At 39.2% G+C, this 20,964-nt stretch overlaps 1 protein-coding gene across 5 annotated transcripts in view; it reads right to left on the minus strand.

Moving 5' to 3' along the window:
- Nucleotides 1-20,964, minus strand: part of arhgef3 (Rho guanine nucleotide exchange factor 3) — a 334,927-nt gene that overhangs the window by 132,329 nt on the left and 181,634 nt on the right. For 3 of the 5 annotated variants that reach the window (XM_043708105.2, XM_087994321.1, XM_043708108.2), the window contains one exon: nt 12,088-12,150. In XM_043708105.2, the coding sequence (XP_043564040.2) occupies nt 12,088-12,150 (63 nt within the window). The remainder of the gene's footprint in view (nt 1-12,087; nt 12,151-20,964) is intronic. The other 2 variants (XM_087994320.1, XM_043708109.2) reach the window with 1 other exon arrangement.

Here is a 20,964-nt window from a genome sequence, read left to right on the forward strand (position 1 = left end):
TGAGCGGTTGTGCGGGATCTGGACTGAGGAATTGTGGGTGGAGATTTCGTCAGAGGCATGGGAGAGTATTTGGGAGGACACAAGGAACATTTTGATCTGCAATAGGATGCAGGCTATGCAACTGAATGTACTCCACAGGGCTTATTTGGCACCGGAGTGGCTTGCGAAATTTAAGACAGGAGTGTCCCTAGTGTGCCCCAAATATAAACGGATATTGGTACTCTTACTCATTGCTTGTGGTCATGCCACAACCTTTGTAGGTTTTGGGGTACTATAGTGAGTGTCTTGGAAGGGACCTTGGGAACCAAGGTCAAGGTAGATCCGGTGTCCCTCCTCTTGGGTCTGCCGAATCTCCCCTCTTTGGACGTGCATGGGAAGAAACTGTTTAATATTCTTTCATTTTGTGCCAGGAAGAATATTCTGATGAGCCAGGTGTTGGAGAAGCCCCCAGGACTCTCAGGGTGGCGTAGGTTAGTTATGGAGCACATCTCCTTGGGCGTCCTCATGAATATGGTGCACAAGAAAATGAAACTCTTTTATAGGACACGGCGGCCCATTTTGAACTATACGCAGGCTTGTCGGCGATATTGGTCAGGGCCTTTGTGTAGCCATGAGGACTGTGTCTGGCAGGTCAGGGTCCCCTGGGAGGAGGAATTCCGAATAAATACGGGGTTGCCAACTGATGGTCCCAGTGATAGGGAGCTTTGGTAGGATTGTGCTGTGTGTTGTAACTTAATTTAATTTGCCTTGGTTCAAATCAATTTAGTTTAGATTTTTGTCTAATTTAGTTATTAAATGGTAGTTTGTGTAGGGTTTTCTTATTTTCTTTTTTCTTCCTTAAAAATTGTTTGTGGAGTATAGTAGCAGTTTGTTTACTGTTATAGTTGTTATAATATCAGATTGTTATATTATTTTGTAGTAAGTTTATAATTTTGTAAAAAATTCAATATTTTTTTCTCAATAAAAATATTTACAAAAAAAATTGTTAGAGCTCAGGAAATTCTGCCTGGCAACAATTCTCTAACTGGTTGAGCTATAGAATGTTAAAAAGTGTAAGTGCCAAGAGGACTGGAGAATGAAAACATCCAGTTTGCAGACAGCATCCACATTCTCTTTTTTAATGTGGGCAGCTGGGGGGGGGGGGGGGGGGAGTCAAAAACTCCAGAATGTTGAAAGAATTCACAAAAGAACAGATCTGAGTTTACCTGTTGAAGCACTGAATGAGAGGACAGTCATCGCTGTACTGACAACAGTATTTCACACTCGCAAAAGGTCTGTGAGAGAAAAAAATCTCTTCCGCCTTGTGGTCTGGACTTCATAATTATATTTATCCAGTCAATATTCTTCACCACCCATGAATATGTGTCAAGCCATTTGTCTTTTGTTTGTATTAGTTATGTTTGAAAGTGTTTGAAAGATTACAAAGTTAAATTACATAAAATTAGATATCTTTTCTTTTTCAATGGTCTTGTTAAAGTTAAGTGCGGTACTAAAGGTTACTTGTACTGTTACTAAACAAAACCTGGTATAGTTTCCTCTTGTTCTGAGTAACAGTTAGGAAAGTTGAGTTTTGGTGGTCACATTGGAATTTTTATACATTCTTTGATGGCTTGTGGAACTGTGGGGCATAAATGGTGCACTATTACCAGTTAAATCATGGCACTGTTATTATATCATCCGTTAAGGACATTTTTCTTTACTTGTTTTTAAAGTGTGAGTATTGTTGTTAAGGCTACATTTAATAAGACCCTATGACACAGGAGCAGAAGCAGGCCATTCAGCCTACTGAGTCTGTTCTGCCATTCGATGAGATCATTGATGATCTGATAACTCTCAATTCCACTTTTCTGTCATCCCCTGAAACCTTTATTCCCTTATTGATTAACACTCTGTCTTATCTTGGCATTGAGTACACTTAATGGCCCAGCCTCAACAGCCCTTTGCGGTAAAGAATTCCACAGATTCACAAACTTCTGAAAGAAAGAATTCCTCCTCATCTCTAATTTAAATATGCAACCCCTTATTCTGAAACTATGCCCTCTGTTCCTAGGCTATCGCACAGGGGAAACAAGTTCTCTGCATTTGTCCTGTCAAGTTTCATGAGAGTAAGGGATGCAATAGCAGAGCCTTTAGAAACACATAACATGATCATGCAGGAGCTTCATGAAGGGAAAATCATTTTCTAGAATTTTCTAGAATCCTTTGAAGAGGTAAAAGCAGTATAGATAAAGGGGAAGCAGTGGATGTAACATGCTTATATTTTCAGAAGGTATTTGATACATTAGTCTAAGATAAGACCTCACGGGTCAAATTCCGGGAATTCTCTCCCCAATGGCACTGAGAGTCAACCCACAGCAGGTGGACTACAGCAGTTCAACAAGATGGCGTACCACCATCTTCTCAAGGGCAACTTGAGATTGGCAATAAATTGGCAGTAAAGATATATCAGCATTAAAGGAAGTCCAGAAAAGGTTCACTAGGCTGGTAGCAGGTATAGAGGGACTGTCTTAGGGAGGAGAAGTTGAGTAGGTTGGGTCTGTACTCTTTAGCGTTTAGAAGAATAAGGGGTGACCTAATTGAGATATAGAAAATTCTTAGGGGATTTGACAGGTAGATGTGGATGATCTCATTGAATGGCAGAGCCAATTTAATGGAGTGAATGACCTACTTCTGCTACTATATCTTATGATTTTTACAATGGACCCAGTCACTTGCTGCTTGGAGGAAATACTGGTGCACCTTCCACATGTCAAACTTGTGCTGATGGGGATTGTACAGGTGTACAAGGCAGTAACATATGGCAGCTGCATCAGAAGCACTTGGAAAATAGTCCGGCATTAAAAGACAGGCAAATCACAACCAAACCCTTCCTTGGTTATCTATGGAATTTGCACAATCTGTAGCTTGCTTACTCTTCATCACAACATCTTAATTAAGCTGACTTACAACTGAAAAGCTAACTCCTTGGCAAAGTGAAACACTTACCTTTTAATTTGGGCAAATCAATCCTGCTGCTAAAAACCCACCGTATGAAGTCACATTGGAAAAATTATTTTCAAATATATTTTACATTAAAAAAAAATCAAAGAAGCAAAGTTAGCTGATGAAGGGTCAAATTACACCAGAGAAAGCAATGCATGATCTTGGCATAGGATTGAATACCCACTTGCTATAAGTGACTCATTTCACCTCAATTGTTACAGAGAGGATATGATTGGCTACTTGTAGCAGAGGTATTTCCAATAGCTGACTGAACAAAATGGTGGCTCATTCAAAAGAGGATTAATGGAAGATAAGATAATTTTCATGCGCATACTGATGTTAAGCAGTTCATATTGGTTGTTCCTGATAAAGTCACAAGGAGATAAAATCTGAGAGGCAGAACGCATGCCTATCGGTTAAACCATAGTCAAGGTGTAGCTTATGGAGAAAAGGAGAACTAGGACGAAGATAGAGAAATTAATTTGCTCTAACAGCAAATCAATCTGGCTAAGTTTTAGTTCGTTCACTTATTACTAAATATACCATTCCCACTAATGTCCTTTGTCACTTTATTAGAATCTTGAGGGTAATTATGATTATTGTAAAGACAAATTCAGTGAATGAACTGACAAAATTTAACTTTGAGCTATCAAAATTAAAACTCTGTTAGTATATGTACTCTCGCAAAAAATCACAGAGGGAGATGAAGATCTTTTTTGTTGTTGTGTAGTGAGTTCTAATGATTTGGAAAGCATTGCCCAAAAAGGTGGCAAAAGCAAACTGAATAATAGCATCAAGAGGGAGATGAGTAAATACATGAAAATAAAACTTTGAAAGAGTAACACAATGGCACTAGTCAGATACTTCTTTGAAATAGCTGACATGGGCGTGATGGGGTAGATATCTACTGTCTTTGCAGTAAGATTTTATGATTCTGTTTATAACTATTTTATGGAACGGTGTGTAGATACAGTTATGCTGAAAATTAGCAGGAAATAAAAGACCAGCCATAGGGTCAGGAATATGTGATCCTGGTTCTTGACATCAAGGCTTTCTGATTAAAAAAAGCAGCCAAAATTCCAAAATTACTCTATTTATCCTGGCGGTTCTATAAAATAAAATCTTTTAGTACTTGTCTTACTGTCGTTTCCCTGCTACCAAAACCCTACAGACTATTCCAAGATGTGAAAATTCTGTCAGTAAGCTAAAAACACAGTCAGATCAATTCAAAAATAAGGCCAGGTCTAGAAATGCAACCCTTTTCTCCACATGATTAATAACCGTACTGAGCCTGTGCTTACCATGCTTTCTGTCCTCTGATCATGTCCTGTACCTCACTAGCAAGAAATACCACAATGCATGCGTGATTACAGGATTTCTCTTTGGTGTTGAAACAAGTGTTCCCAAATCATGAAGTCACTGTAGAAGTGTGTGGTGTTAGGTCCCCCTCCCCTAGTCCAGTATAGTTTGTAAAGGGAATACCAAAATCTCAAATGAAACTGGATTACAGAGAAGGAGCTTGATACATGTGAAATATACAAATATACATGTGAAATATGAAAGAAAAAGACAAAATGCACTTTGTCCCTTATTTTGCATAGCGCCATGATTCTAACTAACGCTCATTTAACAACTAAATATACAAGTCATTTAAGCTGTTTTGAAATCAACAATTGTTCTTGCAGGACTTTACACATAACATCATTTCAGCTTTTCTGGTTTCCTGCTTTCCAGACAAGGTGGCTTCAGCTGAAGTGACTGATAATAAATTTGTGCAGAAAGATGTTTGAATAGCTTCAGCTGATTAATATATTTTGAGAAGTTAGCCAAGGAGAACCAGAGATGCATCATCATTAACTACTTGTGATTGACTCAATTTCCTTACCATTCATTGCATTATAAAACGCTTTTTTAGAATTTTAGACAATCAAGTTAATAAAATTACCTGAGAGTTTAAAACCTGAAGGAGTGAAGTGTACGTCCCAAACAGATTTTACCTGTTGATTCTCTCAAACATTTGCTATTGATTGAAGTTGACCTCCCTCAAAGTGTGCTTATTTTGAAATATTATACAGGAATGGTTTACCTGATCAGTTTTCACATTGAGTGAGGCAACTTTTGCAACCGCTGCTCTGACTCTTAATCATTTCTTCAGAGTATTGATAATCATAGGCAAATTACATTCTCAAATTGCAGAAAATGCTAAATGAGCATTCATGGGAATCATACACAACATCAACATAAATTATGGCGCCAAATAGGAGTATAAAGTTAACAGCCAGTACGGATCAAAAGGGTGTTTGTCACTTGTGAATAGATTTCACAAGATTAAGAAGAGGTGGGTGGTTACTGGTTAAAGAAAGTAAAATTTAAGCTTGATTAATCCCCCATAGCTCAGTGGTCTGTTGCTTTAATGAAGGTGAAACATTTCACCCACACCACTGGGAAATTCTAAATTGTGACATTTACGTTGTCATCCAAGATAAATTTTCCCAATTAAATTTCAGCCACAAAGGTTTTTAACATGATAGAAATCTAAGCGTTCATACATAGCTAAGTAAAAACAATGACTGCAGATGCTGGAAACCAGATTTTGGATTAGTGGTGCTGGAAGAGCACAGCAGTTCAGGCAGCATCCAAGGAGCTTCGAAATCGACGTTTCGGGCAAAAGCCCTTCATCAGGAATAAAGGCAGAGAGCTGAAGCGTGGAGAGATAAGCTAGAGGAGGGTGGGGGTGGGGAGAAAGTAGCATAGAGTGGGGGAGGGGATGAAGGTGATAGGTCAGGGAGGAGGGTGGAATGGATAAGTGGAAAAGAAGATAGGCAGGTAGGACAAGTCATGGGGACAATGCTGGAAGTTTGGAACTGGGGTGAGGTGGGGGAAGGGGAAATGAGGAAACTATTGAAGTGAGGCTTTTACAATGACCGATGAGGCAGATGTTTTGCAATGTCATATCGGTGGTACAATGGGACTACATGTCATCTTACCCATGACACATGCCAAACTCGTCTTTCAGCTTTGTTTTGCTTTGAGCAGCTTAGAAATTGAGCAAACAATTTGCTAGTAAAGGTTTGTGAAATCATAATGTGACCTAACAACCAGTAGTCTTTTATGTTTCACCCAGATCCTTCTGCATCCCAGAATTATACAACTACGCTCCATTTAAATAGAGTCATAGGGATGTATAGCACAGAAACAGACCCTTCAGTCCAACACGTCCATGCCGACCTGGATATCCCATCGCAATCTAGTCCCACCTGCCAGCACCTGGCCCATATCCCTCCAAACCTTTCATATTCATATACCATCCAGATGCCTTTTAAATGTTGCAACTGTACTATCCTCCACCACTTCCTCTGGCAGCCCATTCCACACAGGACCACCCACTCTGTGAAAAGATTGCCCCTTTGGTCTCTTTTATAATTTTCCCCTCTCATCCTAAATCTATATCCTCTAGTTCTGGACTCCCCCATCGCAGGGGAGGGACCTCATCTATTTACCCTATCCATGATTTTATAAACCTCTATAAGGTCACCCCTCAGCCTCTAAAGCTCCAAGGAAAACAGCCCCAGCCTGTTCAGCCTCTCCCTATAGATCAATCCTCCAACCCTGGCAACATGCTTGTAAATCTTTTCTGAACCTTTTCAAGTATCACAACATCTGTCTGATAGGAAGGAGACCAGAACTGTATGCAATATTCAAAAAGTGGTCTAACCAATGTCCTGTACAGCCGCAACATGACCTCTCAACTCCTGTACTCAATACTCTGACCAATTCAGGGAAGCACACCAAACACCTTCTCCATTATCTTATCTACTTGCAACTCCACTTTCAAGGAGCTATGAACCTGCACTCTAAGGTCTCTTTGTTCAGCAACACTCCCTAGGACCTTACCATTAAATATATAAGTCCTGCTAAGATTTGCTTTCCCAAAATGCAGCACCTCACATTTATCTAAATTAAATTCCATCTGCCATTCTTCACCCCATTGGCCCATCTGATCAAAATCGCATTGTAATCCAAGGTAACTTTCTTCGCTGTCCACTCCATCTCCAATTTTGGTGTCATCTGCAAACATAATAACTATATCTGTACTTCTAAATTGAAGGCTAATACTTATAAATAAACCTGTTGGACTATAGCCTGGTGTTGTGTGATTTTTAACCTTATTGGTCAGTGCATTGATACATGCCCCTGGAAATTCAAGTACACCACATCCACAAGTTCACCTTTATCCAGGCTGGTTGTTCCCTCTTCAAAGAACTCCAATGAGTTAGTCAATGATGATTTCCCTTTTCCAAAACCATGCTGCCTCTGCCTCTTTGAATTGAGATTTTCTAAGTGCCCTGCCATGGACTCCTTAATAATCATCTCCATCATTTTTCCTCTGACTGATGTTTTGCTAAATGGTCTGTGGTTTCCTCCTGTTTTAAATTGTGAGTTACATTAGCTTGTTTCAAAGATGGGATTTTACAGAACTAAAGGAATATTGGAAAATTGAAACCAATGCATCTCCAGTGTCAGCAGTCACCATTAGTAACATGCTAGGATAAAGTCCATCAGGACCTTGGAACCAGTCATACTTTCTTAATGACTATAATTAATTTAAGTTCCTCCTTCCATTTCACCTCCTGATTCCAAAATTATTTCTGAAACAACTTTTAACCTGAAGAGATGCAAAGTATCTCTTCCATTCATCTGTCATTTCCTTATTTTCCACTATTAACTTGCTAGACTAATTGTCTGAGGACAAAAACTTACTTAACTTACTCTTCCTTTTCCTACAGAAGCTCTTACTATCTGTTTTTAATAGTTCTAGATATATTTCTCTTCCTGTCTTATTCTCCCTCCTTTACTAGTGACAGCAGCAAAGATATTCCATATGCACAAGGTATAACTTGTTTCACTGGAATCACCTTTACAAGAAATGGGTATTTACCCACATCAAAAGAAAAAGAACAATCTCTGACCTTCTAAACTGAAAGCCTAATGCACAACTGTTTACTTTCTTTGCTCATAAAATACTCCCCCAATGTAAACAAATTTCCAAACCCAGAACTATCTACAATGTTAATCATTAAATCCCTTCAGAAAGACCAAAACCCACATACCAATTGCTCAACTCCAATTATAAAATAAATGAAATTAAAACATATATAAATCACACACCTTACACTACAGATTCCTTTTATTACTCCATAGGAAGAGGAGTAGCCATTCAGCCTCCCGCCTATTTCTCCATTCAAGGAGATCATGGCTGATGTGTGGCCTCAATCCATAGCTTACTCTGGTCCATGTCCTTTTACTTAACAAAAATATATCTATCTCAGATTCAGGATTAATAACTGATACAGCATCTATTGCAGATTAGAGAAAAGAGTTCCATCAATCACCCTGGACTTAATATTGAGTTCAACAGCTTCAGATTATGGTTGAAAAATGTGATGCTGGAAAAACACAGCAGGCCAGGCAGCATCCGAGGAGCAGGAGAATCGACGTTTCGGGTTCCTGAAGAAGGACTTATGCTCAAAATGTCGATTCTCCTGCTCCTCGGATGCTGCCTGGCCTGCTGTGTTTTTCCAGCATCACATTTTTCAACTCTGGTCTCCAGCATCTGCAGTCCTCACTTCCTCCTAGCTTCAGATTATGAACTAACTCCCATTCCTTCCCTTTCTTTTAGCTTTATTTGTTATATTCTCTGTCACTGTCTCCTCTCTCCCCACTCCAGTGGAACTGTTTATCCTTTCCAGTTTGGCAGTTAGACACACCATTGTTCTGCCCTTCTCACATTCTGATCATTTAATCTGAACTATCAACAGACTTTCTCCTCAGAATTCCACCTCCCATCCCACTATTGCGTAAATGCTGTCCCTTCCGCCTTTCACACCAGCTTTGCTGAAGAGTGATCTAGAATCGAAATGTTAGCTTGCTCTCTCTCTCCACGGATGCTGCCTGACCTGCTGTGATTTCCAGCAATTTTTGTTTTCAGTCCATCTATCACCCTTTGTGTGTTGCAGTGTCTCCTAACAAATTTCCTGAATGGTCTGGCCCCAATTCTTAGAATATGCCTCCTAGTTATAGAATCCCCAACCAATGGAAATAGTTTATATTTATCCTCCCTGTCGTTTTCTGTTAATATAGAGTCATAGAGTTATACAGCATGGAAACAGACCCTTAATATCTTGAATACTTAATCTGATCATCCATTAACCTTCTAAATCCTAGAGAAAACAGGCCTATTTTGTATAATCTTTTCTCATAATCTCTTAAATCCAGGTATCATTCTTGTGAACTTACATTGTACTCCCTCCAAGGGTGATATTAGGTGTGGTGCCCAGATCTGCTCACAGTACTCCATGTGGGGTCTAACAATGGTTTTGTTATGTTACTTCTGCATCCTTGCTCTCCAGTCCTTGAGATGTAAAGATCAGCATCCCATTAATTTTTTTGATTATTTCCTGTGCCTGTTCATATAGATCTATGCGGGAGTCTAGATTAGAGTGGTGCTGGAAAAGCACAGCAGTTCAGGCAGCATCCGAGGAGCAGTAAAATCGATGTTTTGGGCAAAAGCCCTTCATCAGGAATACAGTCGATTTTACTGCTCCTCGGATGCTGCCTGAACTGCTGTGCTTTTCCAGCACCACTCTAATCTAGACTCTGTTTTCCAGCATCTGCAGTTATTGTTTTTACCATATACATCTATGCACCTGACCCTCCGAGTTTCTTTGGACATCCACTTTATTTAACTTCATTACATCTAGAAAGTACTCGATCTATTGTTTTTCAGTCTTAAAATGGATAACCTCACAGTTGTTTGCATTGAACTCCATCTGCCACGTTTTTTCCATTCACTTAGTCTATTAATATCCCTGTGTAATTTTATGCGATTATCTCCACTGTCTGCAATGTCACTTAATTTCGATACATGTCATTATTGAAGTAATTAAGTAATTAAGTAATTATTGAAGTAATTAATAAATAATGTGAATAATTGATGCCATAACATTGACCCTTCCAGGACACCACTGACCACATCCTATCAATATGAGTACCTACCTATTATCCCTACTTTCTATCACCTCCCACTCAACTAACTTCCCAGCCATGTCAGTAATTTGCTGTCAACTCTGGGGCTTCTACACAAATTAACTGCTTCTCATGTGGGATTTTATCAAATGCTTTTTGAAATTTAACAACATCCACAAACATTTTCCTATCCATTAACTTACTCACCTCTTCAAAAATTTCAATGAGGTTTGTCAGGCATGACCTACCTATCATGAATCCCTGCTGGCTCTCCCTGATTAAGTTTCAAGGTGTTCAGTTATCCCAACCTCGATTACAGACTTCAACAATTTCTTCACCACAAAAGTTAGCTTAACAGGCCTGTAATTCCCTGGTTTTCCTCTTTTGTCCTTCTCAAATTGTACAGTGATATGAGCAAGAGACGCAACTTCTTTGTCTAGGGAACTCTGGAAGATTATTGTTAGGGTGCCTATAATATGCTCCTCCACTTCCTTTAACACTCTTGGATGAAAACATTAGGTCCTGGAGATTTGTCACTCATTAATTTCATTAATTTACTCATTATCAATGTTCTACTTCAACTCATTTTATTCAGTCTTCCTTTTCCCACATTATACTCCATATACCACCCTTTTGTCCACTCTATATCTCTTTCTTGCCTCCTTATGTCCTTTTCATAAATCAGTTTCCTAACTAGCTTTGTGTCATCAGCAACTTTAGCATGAATACTCTCAGTCCCTTCATCTCAGTTACTTTTAATATATTTTATAAACAGTTGAAGTTCCAGCACTAATCCCTGTGACAGAACACTTGTTACATATTGCCAATCTGAAAAAGATTTATTTGTACATACTCTGTATTTTCTGTCAGCCATTGATGATCCTGAATTGCATAAATGACAGGACGAGTACTTCTGAATCTTTGTCAGCTGCAAACTTCAGTTTTGAACAAGAGTAAAACTCATTGGCATCTACTGACTTCAGCTTACCCCCATGCCTCCAATTAGCTGGTAATACACACCAGTGGGCACAACCTGGTAGTTTACCTTGACTGATGAGCTAAATTAAGTGAGGGTATTATTAGTTTCATTCAGTGACGATAGGGAATGTCACCCTTCAAAGTCCATGACATTTGGAATGATGAAAGAGTTAGACAATCTTGGCTCGACCATAATGGCTCTGAGGGTGTACACCAGCAAGATCCATGACACATACAAAGACCTCTTAAATGGATTTGTGACCAATCATTTTGAAAAAGATTGCAACTGGGCTGTGTGCCATTCCATGGCAAACAATGAAACCTACTTGAAAAAAAGCTCTTGCTTACAGTAGAAGTGCATGGCGTAGCATTGATCTAACCTTTTGCAAAAGAAAGGAACATGCAGAAGAGGACATTGACAATGAACACACCTTACACAGTAATAAAGCATGTACTTGTTTCCATGATTCCCTAGGTCCCAAATTCAAACTTGCCACCAAAGGTAATCTAGCACTTGTCAAACTTTTCCCACAAGGGCTACAGATCCATTTTTAATTCATAATGCACTCAGTAACTGATTTAAAATGGACATTAACTGCTGTTGTGATCGGAAAATCGAGGTCAATATATTAAACTCTTTCCTCTCACACACAGGCTTTGTTTTGTAAAATTACATGTAAGTTGCTTTAATAGAAATAAAATAGCAACAAATTAGAACTTAACATTCAAAATGGAAAATAAAATCCAGAAAACTCCACTGAGAATCTATAAAGAATTTCTGAAAACAAACAAGGACCACTGGTCAGGAGAACCTACAAAGATAAAAAAATTCACTTAAAAAAAACTCTTTGGTTAAAATAAATCCCACAAATATTTACCCAGTAATTGGCATTTTTAGGTCCAAAATAAGGGTTTGAAACAAGGAAACAATTATACACTTCACAATAGCATTGCCAAATCATTCATCTTCTGTGTTTCATTCAGTTTTAGAACAACATATACCACGTAGCCCACAGGCAAGATAATTCACCATTTTGTTTGGTCGGTTGCTTATAAACCAGAAGTTTGCACAGTCTACAGAATGATTTAAATGTTGCTTACACTTCCATCAAGGCTGCATAGGCTCAGTGAATCTTCATCTCTTTTTCTCTGCTTCCGCTTCTTCTATGAAAATAGAAGAAATCAGATCATTATATAAGAAGGAAAGGAAGAACAAAGTACAATTGATATACTGCCTCTCATGGCTTCATTATATCCAAAGGTGCTTCATTGCTAATAGGTAACTTTAAAATGTAGTCACTATTTTAAAACAGGAAAATGCAGCAGCCAATGCAAGTATAGCAAGGTCCTACCAATGAATCATGAAGAGCAAATGATAGGTAGGGCAGTGAGGGAATTTGTGCCCAACTGCAAAGACAGCAGGGTTTCCAAAAGCACCGTCAGTAATTGTTTAGTACTAAAATGGATGCTTAGATTACTTACTCAGGTCTATGAGTGAGCTTGAGCCCAAAAATCTCGGTTCAATGGTACCATTCAATAACTTGGCTATTACATTGGCTTCCATGAATGGCACACTTCAAACATAATTGATGGCTGAGGAATGGTTAATCATTGCAAAAAGTGTATTTACTGCACTCTGCAATATTTCTAAAGAAAAGTCTTGAAGTATATTTTTTCTCAGTGCATAAAAGATTAAAAAAAAAGTGAGCCATCTTTTAAAATGATGACAGTTCAAGAAAAGATTCTTGTTCATTTTATACACAATGAAAAATATACTCCTAATTCAAGTCTCTTGCATAAATATTGAAAATAATAGCCTGCAATTCAGATTATACAACTACTTAACACATTTAAATTCCTTTGTCTGCTCCTTTCATGGATGCATTAACCAGTTTAAATAAGCCAGTTTAAAATAAATATTGCATACTCAGTAATACAATACCCAACAAATCAGTGCAAAACATTAAGCTGAAGAATTTCAGCGAAAAATGTCAAGTGGATGGTTCATTTTGGTCTCCTCCTATGGTCCCTAATATCACAGAAGTCAGTCTTCAGCAAAATAAAAGTAAAATACTGCAGATGCTGGAAATGTGAAGTAAAAACAGAAAGCAGCTGGAGAAAAGATCAAAAGATCTGGCAGCATCCATGGAAAAAGAAACAAACTTAATGCTTTGAGTCCTGTATGAGTCTTTTTCGAAGAAGAGTAACACTTAACTTGAAATACTAACTCTATTTCTTTCTCCACAGAAGCTGTCAGACCCGCTGAGTTTCCCCAGCACATTCTGTTTTAATCTCAGACTTCAGCAGTTTGATTCTCTTCATTATCATGATTACATATAAAATGGACTACTGTTCTTGAATTGTATTAGCAGATTTAATACCTCAAACTGCCATGAAGTAGTTTTAAAAAGGAACCAAAACACTGATTTAAAATAACTGCAGAGATCCACATAGGTTGGCCAAGTTTCATGAAGCTGATGTGAATTATAGCAAAGACAGTCTGAGCTGAAATTAACACATTTCCCAAGAGCAATTAGCTCAGTTAGAAGGATCTCTTGGAGTAGATTTCTTATTTTATTTGTACAACTGTAGCAATCTTCACATGTTGGAGATGGAACCTTCCCTGAAATTATTAAGCCCTAAGAAATGTAACTTCAGCTGACAATGGGCAGCGCAGTGTCTCAGTGGTTAGCACTGCTGCCTCACAGCGCCAGAAACCCAGGTTCAATTCCAACTATGGCGACTTGGAGTTTGCACATTCAACACGTGTCTGCGTGGGATTGCTCCAGGTGCTCCAGTTTCCTCCCATAGTCCAAAGATGTGCAGGTTAGGTGAAGTGGCCATGCTACATTGTCAATAGTGTTAAGTGATGGGTAGACTAGGTGCATTAGTCAGGGGAAATGTAGAGTAATAGGGGTAGGGGAATGGATCTGGGTGGGATATTGTTCGGATGGTTGGTATGGACTTATTGGGCCAAATGGTCTGTTTTCCAACTGTAGGGATTCTATGATTCTATAGTACACTCTGTATATTTGAGCTACTATTTCATAGAGTTCTCTTTTGGCAGAGGAGAGAAGGTGGAATCCATGATGGAGAGCTGAACACAGGCTACGAAGGCTCGCTTGGTAAAGAAGCAAGGTATCTGGTTTGACAGTACTGATTGGAAATGAGCCTAAGAGAATCAAGAACTTTAAAAGATAACTGTGATACACACCTTTACCAACTGTGGTCACAGGTCAAAGCGTTATGTTCAAGGATACCTCAAGGATTAGATTAGATTAGATTAGATTACTTACAGTGTGGAAACAGACCCTCAGCCCAACAAGTCCACACCGACCCTCCGAAGAGCAACCCACCCAGACCCATTCCCCTACGTTTATCCTTTCACCTAACACTACAGGCAATTTTAGCGTGGCCAATTCACCTAACCTGCACAGCTTTGGACTGTGGGAGGAAACCGGAGCACCCAGAGGAACCCACACAGACACGGGGAGAATGTGCAAACTCCACACAGACAGTTGCCCGAGGTGGGAAATGAACCCGGGTCTCTGGCGCTGTGAGGCAGCAGTGCTAACCACTGTGCCACCGTGCCGCCGATCTTGAACTCTGTTTTATCTTCCTTAATAGTGTATATGTGAAAGTGTATGGGTCCAAGTGACTGTACAAAGTCCATATACTTAGCGTTGCAAATTTATTATTTTTCTTTGGTTTAGCAGGTGATACATTTGCATTTGTGTAACCCAAGTAAACTTATCAGTAAAAATAACTACCTGCATTTGAAGTAGAGAATGTAATAGGCTTGTGCTAAAAAGAAATTAAGCCTTTGTTGCAACCAGTTGAAAGGACTACATATATCTTACTTGAAATATAAACTGTAAAATTGGAGTTTAGGCTGCTTTGTTGCAAAAAATGAACCAACTTTTTAATATCTCAAAGGAAAAAAGGAACTGTATGGCATTGTTTTGCTGAACCTGGACTTGACACTTTTGTGAGACACAATGGCACCGGTGCCTTCGAAAAAAAACTGCCAATCACAGCTTGTAGATTGGTTTAAGTACAATTTATCACAGAAATGTGAGGGAGCAACTGGGACCTAAGAACTCCAAAAAATGTCAGGAAGAAAAATCACAATAAAAAAGGAAAGAACTGCAGATGCTGTAAATCAGAAACAAAAAGAGAAGTTGCTGGAAAAACTAAGCAGGTCTGGCAACATCTGTGTATGCTTTGGGTCAGGTGACCCTTTCTCAGAAAAATCACAATCCTTCTTTCTCTCCCTCTATCTTTTCCACTCACAGAAAAAGGAAAAAACACTCAAAGACTCAGCCGAAAATAAAGACCTGGTGACTCAAGCCAAGATCTAGATCCAACTGACCGGCTATCAAATTGAGGATTGCCACAAACAGCAGTGTGACAACACTGCCAAAAACAATATCAAAAGGTGGGAAAGTCACCTCGTTTTCTCTTCTGTTTTGACTCTGAGCCACAGACATTTTGCCGATATTTTCCACCAACAATATTCTTAAAACAAAAATGTTGTCTCATCTTTCTTGCTTATCCCATTAGTGTGTTTGAATTTAAAGAAGGTCTGGTTTAAAGTTTTCATTTTTGTAGTTAATCCTCTGTTTTTGCCACATATTGGAGGACGGATCTGTATTAATAAATAATTGTTGTTGTATTGTTCATTGATGAAACCAGGTGTGAGTTTCGTTTATCATAGATAGTGCTCACAGTTAGGCATTACCCATCCTAGTGACGAAAATGGCCATTTTTCACAATTGTGATGACTCTGAGTATAGTGGGGCTTGATTTAGAACACACTGTTCCCATCATGGTCATGACACCAATCAAAGGAGGTTGAAGAGAGGGGAGCCAGTCACTTTTTTATCACCTCATCATAACAAAATTTAATGTAGAGAAAGTACTGAATGCATTGAAAGTAGTAATACAGACTGTGGAACCTGACAACATCCAAGCAAAAATGCTGTAGGCTTTTGCTCCAGAATTAGCAGCACCTATAGCCAAGCTATAGTTCCAGTGTAGCTATAACATTGGCATCAACCTGCCTGCCAATGTAGTGAACTCACCCACATTAGGGGCATTTAAACAGTCCTTGGATAAGCATATGGATGATGATGAGATAGTGTAGGGGGATGGGCTTAGATTAGTTCACAGGTCAGTGCAACATCGAGGGCTAAAGAGCCTGTTCTGCACTGTATTCTTCTATGTTCTATATGCTATGTTATAATTGCTGAGGTATATCCTGTCCACAAAACACATGGCAAATCTAGTCCAGCAGCTCATGCTACATCAGTCTACTGTTATGCATTAGATAAATGATGGTAAGCATCATTAATTTTCAGTGATATTCACTTACCAATCATTACTTTGTTTGAGTACCAACAGGGGCACATGGCTCCAGAACTCACTGTAGCCTTGGTCCAATAGTTGAGGTAACAGTGATTGCTCTTGACATCAAGGCAGCATTTTACCGAGACTGGCATGAAGCAGACGTGGCAAAACTGATGTCAATGGGAATCAGGAGAAAAATGCTCCATGAGTTGGAGTCATACTTAGCACAATAAAATTGGTTGTGGTTGATGGAGTTCAATAACTCAGCCCAACTCACTGCTGTAGGAGTTCCTCAAAGTCTTGGGCCCAATTAACTGCAGCTGCCTAATCAATTAATTCCCACCATCATAAAGTCAGAAATGGGGATTTTCACTGATAATTGCTCAAGGTACAGTAACATTTGTAAATCCTCAGGAATTGAAAATTGTCTAAGTTTGGCACATAAGAAAAAAACAATGTTCATGCAACACAAGTGCCAAGTAGTAACCACCTCTAACAAGAACATTATCTTCTGAGGTTCAATGGTATTACCATTGCTGAATCTCCTACAATCAACACCCTGGGAATTAGCACTGATCAGAAATTGAACTGGACCATCCAAATAAATACTAAGGCTATAAGAACAGGCCAAGGTTGGGAACTCTACAGTAGTTAATTCACTAGATGACTCCTCATAGTTGGTCCAACATTTCTGGGTGCAATTCAGGAGTTTGATGAAATACTCTCCAAGTATGCTGGCCTATACAAGTGCAGCTCCAAATTGCACCTGGATTGTCAAACAAGCTTTGATAAGGTATCCTGCCTTGGTAAAGCAGCCAACATAATTAAAGACTTCTCCCACTTTAGTAGCACTCCCTTCCACCGGGTAGTGGACATAAACATTTGAAAACACGCACCAACAGATTTAAGAACAGCTTCTTCCCTGCTGTTAACAAACTTATGAATGGATCTGTCACCTATCAGAGTTGATCTTTCTCTGCGTCTTCTCTGTAGCTGTAACACTATATTCTGCATTCTGTTCTATCACTCTGATGTACTTATGTAAGCTATGATTTGTCTAGTTAGTATGCAAAACAATATTTTTCATTGTATCTCGAAACTTGTGACAATAATAAATCAAACCCAGAACAAGTGCATGACAAAGGTTAGGGTTGAGGTTTTAAGGATTCAATAGGAAATTCTTTAAAATAACATGTAAAGCAAAGACTGCCATGTAAAGGGTAATCATTCAGAATAACGTAAGGTAGAAAGTAGTGTTCTACAAGGATCAGTTTTCTAATTACTGTTAGTCAAAATTTACGTTAATGATTTGCATTTATGACAGATAAATCAATATCAAAATTTGCAAACTAGACTAAGCTTGGTAACACTGCAGAACAACACATAACACAAAAATAAATCTTGCGGTCTTGTAACTGGACAGTCAATAGCAAATGGAATTTAAAAGAGGTAAATGTGAAATAATGCACCTTGTAGGAAGACTGGAAACAATGTTTACATCTTACAAATAAAAAAACTGATTGGGATTTGAGAGAAAAGTATTTGAGGAATACTGGTGAACAAACAATTAACAATGATATTACAGAACAACAAACCATTTAAAATTTATATCAGAGCACCAGGATTTATTTCTAGGAGTATATAAATCAAAAGTAATAAAATTATGTTAAACCAATAAAGAATTTTGGCCAGAACGCTCTCAGTGCTGTGCACTGTTCTGGTCCCCAAAGTATCAAAAGGTTGGAGAAGGAGTTGAAATAGAAGGGGACTCCAAATAAATAATCACCAGCATGGTGTGAACAGGATGATTCTGTTTTATAGATTCCACATAACATTAACATATTTGTTATCCCCAATAAAACAATGTAAACAATATTAATGTTTGTATTATAATAAAACAAAAAGCAGCATAATTTCCACTTTTTTTGTGGCTGTTGTGTTTAATTTCTCCTTCTATCTGTTAATGTAGTTTTCAGCCGTGTAGATGCAACATGTACACAGGAGTTGGAATTTTCCTGTTTTCAGTTTAAGTGTTTTGCTGAGTGAGATTCATGGTGCTTGTTCTCCTATGGCTCAGACAGACCTTTCTTACACAATCTTTCACTCTTCACTACATTGATATGGAACCAGGCTCTTGGAGAAGCAGAAGCAAATTGCTCAGATGCTGGAACCTGTACCGAAAACAAAAAAATGCTGGAAATCACAGCAGGTTAGGCAGCATCACGGAGAGAGATGAAGAGTCATCTAGACTCGAAACATTAGTTTGCTGTCTCTCCCCGGATGCTGCATGACCTACTGTGATTTCCAGCATTTTTTGTTTGGAGGTGCGGACTTGCCCATTGTGTCAGAACCGTCTGGCATTCACGCTGCTGGCACCGTATTCGAGATCTGGCCACACATCATTTCAGACACTGCAAACCACCACATTGTGGTGCTCAAGCCTCTACTTTCAGAACATGGACCATAGGAAAGGAAAGCTCATTCCCTGGATGTGTTCAGAGGATGGGCTGGTGAAGAAGAATGCAGTACCTTTTCCAGCCCCAGGTAGCCATGGCACCAGACCAAGCTGGTCTGGACATAAAGCACAGCCTGAATCGGAGCTATCCCCTGGGTGAAGCAGGATGCCTAGCAGTGCATGAAGAAGGTCAATGATCTTCTGTGCTCCGCAAGGGTAAGTGCCATCACCTCTCTCTGCTACTTCACGTCCACATGTCCATCGCTCACTCCAAACTGGCCAATGCAAACTCACCACACCAAGGGTCAGAGATGATAGATCTCACTGTTTACATACAGTATGTTCACTTAACAGCACTCACCCACCTCATCCTCCCAGACTACTTACAATTCCAAACTTCTGCACTTCCTATTCACTCTCTGGGGATATCTCATCACATCGCTATCTTACGTGTCACCACTAACTACTCTTCCATCCACTTCCATCATATTCCCTTTGGCTTTTGCAGGATAAACTGACCCACTCCCCAGACTGATGTCTCCACAACATTCTTACTGACCTAATTATAATGGCCAGATTTGTTTCACTTGACCTGCAAGGACCCACCACAACTCAATCCCTGGAGTGACTCAATCTCTGGTATATCCAAGTACTTGATTGACCATGAACCACCCTCAGACTGGAATCAGATCAGTTCCTTGACTGACTGTGATGGTACCACTTGACTGACCAAGGACTGCTCCCCTTTTACTTTCATAGGCAGCCATTTGCTTGAAGCAGTGAATTTTGACATGCACTATAGGTGTGACACTGACACAGCACAGAGCCACACAGCAACACATCTGTTCCATTGACATTTCAGTGCTCCCTACTGCCAGTCACTCCCTATGCTAAAAGGCAATGCAAACCGCAGAGCCTAGCAGTCTGCAACTGAGCATCAAAGACTCTGTGCACTAAGAAATCAATGCGAGTCTCAAAGAGGTTGGTAGTCTATAAGTCAGTGCTGAAGTCAATGAGTATGTGCTAAGTTAGTAATTCAAAATACACAAAACTGGAAGCCTCCAAGTTAGCACAAAGTGAATTAGCACTAAGGATCATAAGATGCATCTTGTGTAGCCGTATATGTGTCCTTCTGCAGGAAGTGTCCTGGCAGAAGAATGCATGTCATAGGTGACTCTGAACTTCAATGTAACATATGGAACAGCTGATGTAGTGTGAGAGTTGCTCTGAGAGTTGTGGTGAGTCTGGAGATTTACCAATTCTGACTTGCATGGATGAAGGGTTCAGGAGGATTCGTGCCATGAACATGCAGTAATGTTGTTACTAGAAAGTCGATGGATGATGGTCAAGCCAAGAGATCAGCAAGTTGCAGCCACCACTTATCTATCCTGTCTTAAAACATCAAGAATTTATGCCCTTCGGCTTCTCAGAGAAAGACAGTAGAATTGGAAATGGCATATAAGTAGTGAGAGTTAAGGCTTTAAATGAGAAACAAAAACAGGGAAATAAAGTAGAGTTATCTCAATGTCGAGAATTTGATATTTTTCATCTCTTTCAGTTTTCTAATTTTGATTTGATTAGATTTATTTATTGTCACATGTATCCTGTTACAAAATACAGTGATGGAAAATATTATATAATATCACCACTCTCCAGTGCCATCTTATAATACATAAAAATAAACCAAGATATAGAATATAAAGGCAGAAAAATTAGTAAATAAAGAAAAAGTGTCCACCTTTACTGTGCTTCTTGTTAAGTGCTCCGTCATGGACTATGGGCCTGGTGGACACACTGCACCACTAGAGCAAAAGTCCTCGATGGACCTCTCCAATGCAGGTGCCACTGATGCTGCCGAGTACCACACTGGCCTAAACCTGACTCCAATGTTCTTGCCATTACACAGTCCACACCAACGAGAGGAAAATTCCACTCAAAGTTTAAATCTTCCCGTTTAAATATTCACAACAGAAATCCGATACATTCCTGAAAAACCATGTCACCTTGCCGTCCAGATGTCTTTTACTAATGCCATTGGGTATCGCATGTCATGTTCTATCTTAGCTGGAAAAATATATTTCCTTGTACAAGAAAAAATGTTTCTGAGATCCTTAACAGTCACCCAGGAATATTTTTCTAGTGAATCCAGTCCTGGCATAATTTAAGTAGAAATG

Source organism: Chiloscyllium plagiosum, unplaced genomic scaffold (assembly GCF_037043375.1).
Source record: "Chiloscyllium plagiosum isolate Xiang-an unplaced genomic scaffold, Cpla_swu_hap1 HiC_scaffold_14, whole genome shotgun sequence".
NCBI classification, from domain to species: Eukaryota; Metazoa; Chordata; class Chondrichthyes; order Orectolobiformes; family Hemiscylliidae; genus Chiloscyllium; species Chiloscyllium plagiosum.